This window comes from Cibotium barometz, chromosome 38 (genome assembly GCF_041138505.1).
Source record: "Cibotium barometz isolate CiBa-2024 chromosome 38, ASM4113850v1, whole genome shotgun sequence".
Lineage (NCBI taxonomy): Eukaryota > Viridiplantae > Streptophyta > Polypodiopsida > Cyatheales > Cibotiaceae > Cibotium > Cibotium barometz.
The window spans coordinates 28971468-28977480 of record NC_141083.1 but is presented as its reverse complement, the minus strand read 5'-3'; the positions used below and the strand labels follow the sequence as shown (position 1 = coordinate 28977480).

The window sequence follows — 6013 nt, the reverse complement described above, 5'->3', positions numbered from 1 at the left end:
GTATGTCCTCCTTGATTGGATGGAGCATACGTCCTTGTTTGAGCAATCTCAAAAGAGTAAAATATGCCCCAATGGGGAGTGGGTAGGCTTTCCAAAAGACATGAAGTGGAATGGAGGATGTACAGGTAGGTAGCCGTTGAGAGGAGGGAGGTTAAAAGCCAAACTTGCAACTTGAAAAATTGCAAGGAGTTGATAGGGCCTTGGGAGTTTGGGAGTTTGGGGGGGGGCATCAAGAAAGAAATCATTTTGGCAAAGTGATTGACTATGGATGAGAGTGTAGTAGGTACAGGACATATTGAATGCGGTTCAAGAGGGGGGTATCATTGTAGTGCTAGGTAGTAGTGTAGGTAGGGGGGGGGGTGTCATAATATTACACACTATCATGATATCATCTTCTCCAAATCTCCCTTGTGTGTTCTGTGAGTAATTCTTGATCTCATGTCCAGGGTTCATCCACCATCTTTTAACGCCTTTCTCTTCTAGGTAGGCCAATACCCATATTTCCAACCTGACGTAATACTGGTAAAGGGTCAATTTTTCATCCTCTCTCTTTACACCTTCATTTGTGTAATTAGTTAGGTTTCTTTGCTCTTCAACTGGGATTTGGACCTTTTGATCCCATCACCTGCTGGCTTCTGGTCGAATCAAAGCTGCCACATTGTCCCACTCATAGTCCCAGGCATCTCCATATAACATATGAAGGCAGACATGATCCCCCCCTCCACATTCCTTGGATGATCCAAGACCGATAAGAGCATTTGCTGTTATGCAGTGGAATGCATGACCATACTATCATAGGCTAATCCTCCCCTCTGCAGAGTAAACAATGCTGAAGCGAAGTGCCATAGCTGCTACTAGAGCTGAGAGAGATGAAGAATTGGCCCTTTTCCATGACATGCACAAGAGAGAGCGTGAGAGAAAGAGCAATGCCATCCACCCAGTTGGTAACAATGGAGAATCTCATTTTGGTGAGCGGTTTTTAGCCCCTTATCTCCATAATTGTTGTCGATTAAGAGCTTAATCTCTTTAAAATTGCTGTCTATTATGTAAAAGCCCAAGCTGTCCAAACATGATGTGCGTTGGTTCCTCTTTCTTTTAATAGCTTTTTTTGTGTCCGCTTTGAATCCTTAATTCTCATTTTCTGCACTTTGGGTCTTCATCCCGAAGCGTGTCTGATGCTATGTTGTGTTTTGGGTCCCCATTTATCACTTTTCTGCGTTTCATGTCATCATTTTTTAGCGTTTATGAAGCTTTCGATTGCGTTTTGTGTCGTCTGCAACAGTCAGATTACCAAGCTCTTCTCTGCAGCATCGCATGGCATCCCCTGCAACAGCAACCACAACTGCCCAGAAGAGCAGCAAAACAGGCGATGACCTTCTCACAGCAGATATGGGAAAAAACGATTATGATTGGTAAGGCATGCGTTTCTGCTTGGCATAGCACACTTCCATCTATACTCACAAGGCATGACATTTTTTTCTCAAATTTGCAGGCTGCTGACTCCTCCGGGTACCCCTCTTATCAACCCTCTAGACCACAATTCGTCTGCAAATGGGGACGACTTCTTATCTCAGACAGCATTACCTAACATGGTCCGATCTCTAGCTGCTATACAGACATCACGAGTAAGTCATCTGCATTGTCTTTTCAGCAAAATGGGTTCTAATGTGGGTTTGTGGGAGGTGGAGGTTTTGGGCTCTGCCCCTGAACAAACTCGCTGGTCTTTTTAGCAAGAATTGGCTTTTTAAAAGAACTACACTGTGGGTGGTCTTGCAGTTCTTGAGTTCAAAATCAGAGCCCACCATGAAGAAGGAGCCATCTTCAGGAGCTCTTTTTTCTACGAGGCCTGATCCAGCCTTGAGAAATGGGTACAGTGGTCTCTATAGATCAACTGGTATGACAGGTAGTTCATTTTACACGACAAACAATCTTACCAGTACGGTAAGCAAAAGGACATCTCTTACATCAGGCTCTAGACCGACATCTCGACCTACAACCCCTACAAAAAGACTCTCAATCTCCTCAACATCGATATCTCGCCCTACAACACCCACCAGCAGACCCAAAGTTGCTTCAATACCATCATCTCGCCCTACAACGCCCACCAACAGACCCAAAGTTGCTTCAATACCATCATCTCGCCCTACAACGCCCACCAACAGACCCAAAGTTGCTTCAACACCAACATATCACCCTACAACACTCACCGCTGGACCCACAATTGCTTCAACATCAAGAAGTGGAAACAACTCTCTACCATCTTCTTCAGTGACAACAAGAAGTGCAGGTGCTGCATCGCGCCCAACAACGCCTGTGAGAAGGCCGGGAACACCCCAAACACAGACCCAATCTCTATCTGCTGCTGTTACAAGATCATCTTCTATTAGCAAAGCAAGACCTGCGCCCTCTAGAAGCACCCCTTCTTCTAGAGGCAGCTCGTCGCCCACAGCCAAGTCTCATGTATGGCAACAACCATCAGCTATTCCAGGCTTCTCTTTAGAGCCACCACCAAATCTTAGAACAAGCCTTCCCACACACTCTACTTCGAATTCAAGGGGTGCATCAGTGGGTTATTTTTCAAGGCCAGGAGTATTGACAGCAGCAGCAACAACAACCGCGACGACGACAACACGAGTGATGACATCTTCTGCTACCCAGTCTGAGACAGCCGCAAGAAGACACTCATCCTCTCCCAGCCTTGCAAGGGGGCGATCTGCTTTACTTTCTATTTCTACATCTGACAGAGAGAGCTCTGCTAGCTCAGCCATGTCGAGGAATGGTGGTAAAGTAGACACAAGCTCAGGTGAAATTGTTGCCAGAAGCACCAAGGTGGTGGAGAAGATGATACAATCTAATAGGCCTATAGCATCACTCTCCCCTGAAACAATGCTGTCTATATCACAAGTCAAGCATCTAGTAAAGCCTGCAGCTCCAACAACTAGCAGAGACAGTACTGGATATGGCAGGAACACACCTAGGAAATCTATCGACCTGACTATGCGGAAAATGGTAATTCTACTTCCTCCTTAAAATTACAGTAACATGAACAGCATTCCTATCACCAAGCTTAGTTAACACTTTCAACTAATCATTTGATTCTGCAGGACCTTCTCCAAAGCATCTCAAATGGGCTGCATAACATACCTACTTCATCTCTTTACAGTGTTAGACCTGCAGGGACACGAGCTCGCTCCAATAACTACCCCATGGCTACTGGCAGCAATGTAAGTTCTGACTATAATATGAGCATAGTGCGTGGCCTAGAAGGCAGTGAACTGGGTGAAAAGTTAATTAGTGAAATGGGTTGTAAAGCATCACCTGTGAGCCAACCAGATTTCTTGTCTTCTCTTGTCAAAGATGCCCGTGTGAATAACTGGCTGGGTAGCCCGGAACACACGGATGATAGTATGCAGGTTTCCCAGAAGGTTATTGAAAAGTTTGTGGGTTGTGAGTCCCCTCTTGTCTGCCCACATGGTGGTGGGGCTGCCGACTGTGATCTCTGTAATGTGAAAATTCGGTTGCAGAAGTTGAATGAGAAATGCAGGGCTAGTTTGAGAGCCAACTCGCAGAGTTCAGATGATGCATGGAAGGGCAGCCCAAGCAAAGGCGGTGTACAGTCATCTGGCCATCATTAGGCCATTGTTGTAGTGAGTTGATGTTGGCAATGGGCATGGGATGTGTGCATTAAGTGACACTTGAGGAGACATACTTGTGGCAAAGTTTTTTCATTCGATGTACAGTTTGACAAAAACACTGACACAGATCAACGTATAAGCTTTTAGCTTTACATTCTGTAGTGATGTAGCCCTTACAAAAGTATTGAACCTGTATGTTTGCCATTCGTTAATCTGGTCTTCTGCAAGGGCTCATGTGTCAATCAGAAGACTGCCATATCTGACATGTATTCTAGACCTGGCTGATGCATTGATCGGAGGACTCCTATACATTCTGGATCTGGCTGACGTGGCCCCTCCCAACAACGAGCATGACTGAATGGAATGGATGTACATAGCCCGGATCACCTGTCGTGCAAAATGGATGTCTGTATCAGCATTCCTTGTTCTCGAAAAGAGATAAATTGTTGTTTGATGTTCATAGATTGCTTGTTGCATCGGTACACTGCAGGTAGGCAGCAATATGATGAGGGTTGTTAGCCACACACGTGAACAGAGGAATGATAGACCCACATAACAATGTTCAAGTAACCAGTCATGCACGCTACCTGTTGGTGTGCAGGAAGATACCTGAATAATGAAACCCATAGCTTGTATGTAAGAGGAGACCCGTGGCTGTTCTTTGCAAGCATTAAATCATGTGTTGCATAGGGTTTCTATGTTGAATCTTGTGCATGCCAAAGGCCACTAGAAAGTTTGCAAGCTACCCTCTGTAGTTCAGCCTCTCATTCTTGGAGGGTCAATCTGTGCACATGAAAATTTGACTAACTGGTAAGCTGGTTTTGAAACTTGGCGGAGGATACATTTATGTGTGGTGGCACAGGCCTCAAATGTGAAGGGTGGCCCCATTTGAAGGGCACAATCTTAACCATATTTCTTTGCTTTTATGTGGGAAGGGCATATTAAAGAAAATTTTAAATTAAGTTTTCTTTTGAAGGGTAAAGTTTTTCATCCCCTTATGTGGCCTGGGGAGGTGGGGGGGGGCGCAAAAACCTTCATACAAAGGCAAAATATGAAGTAAAATAGGGTCCTTAGAGGAGCACGCACTAGCCCAGATGGTGAACGCTCCATGACCTGCACAGGTCCGGAGTTGGTGAAGGTTCACCACAGCTTATCGTGGTTGCGAGCTCAACCCAGGTGAGCTCATACTCATTAAAGACTTTTGTTGCTGCGCCACTCATGTTGGCAATGGGAGGGTTTGCCACATTGAAAATGGCAGAGGTCTTAGCTGCAGGCCATGTGAGCGTTGAGGGTGCTGATGGACGTCCGTCGTCATCGGCACTACCGGTGCTCGACGTCCGTCGTTATCCGAGAAAGCACGAACTTTTTGAAGTTTTTTTTTTGTATAAATATATCACACACACTAATAATGCCATCGATTTTTTTCCCCTTTTTTTTATTTGTAGATTTTCGAATTAAAGATACAATAATAAAATGCCTTGAACTTTATAGATTTTTTAAAATTGCGAAAATGCAAAATTTTAAGTTAAAGATACAATAAAATACGTTAAACTTTATAGATTTTTCAAAATTGAGAAAATACAATAAACTTGAAAATACAACATACTAGATATTAAAAGAAATGTTACAAACTTAGAAAATACAATAGACTTGAATTAAAGAAATGTTACAAACTTAGAAAATACAATAAACTTGAAAATACAACATACTCATATTAAAAAAAATGTTGCAATTTTTTTTTGGTGAAAATTGTATGGAAATGACCGTGGCATTTAGTCACCATGGTTGAAAAGAAAAATTATGTTTCATACTTTGAACATGAATTTAATTGTTTTATCCATTATTAAGGAAATAATATTCTTGGATAATGTGAAAACCTTAAGTTGGGTAGTGTAAATGCAAAAAATAAGGTGTTTCTTAGAAAACAAATGCAACTAAATGCACACTTGCTTTTAATAAATAATAACACATCTATTAGTTTGAAAATAAAAATGTTATTTGCACGCTATAAGTCATAAAGTTGGTAGAACTTATAAGTAGTTCCTCATCTAGGTTCAAGTCCCAATGTTCACAATTTTATGTGTGGTTTCACTAATAAGTGAATGATTGGACCTAAGGTCTCTCCTTGGGGTGCTTGGCCTAATTAATGTAAAAAGTATGAAAGGAGCCATTAGGAGTGACACGATGAACTAACATAGCTTGTGAATCAAAGAAATCTTGCATTAGCCATTAGCTATTACAACTTAAGAATCAAAGAAATCCTTGCATTGGATCAATCCGTCATGCGAATCTCCTCATGCATCATCTTACCACTTCAACTCCTTGGAAGAGTCGCTTTAGAGCACTTGAGCTATTTCTTTATCACATACAAAGGTTGT

General features: G+C 42.7%; 1 protein-coding gene across 1 annotated transcript; it reads left to right on the top strand.

Annotated features, from left to right (window-relative positions):
* The first annotated feature begins 217 nt into the window (after positions 1–217).
* Positions 218–4462, top strand: LOC147616565 (uncharacterized). The gene is made up of 5 exons (XM_086777640.1): positions 218–968; positions 1283–1412; positions 1493–1625; positions 1777–3009; positions 3105–4462. Exons 1-5 carry the CDS (start codon positions 827–829, stop codon positions 3633–3635), a joined length of 2169 nt encoding a protein of 722 aa, XP_086633766.1. The 5' UTR covers positions 218–826; the 3' UTR covers positions 3636–4462.
* Positions 4463–6013: the final 1551 nt, after the last annotated feature.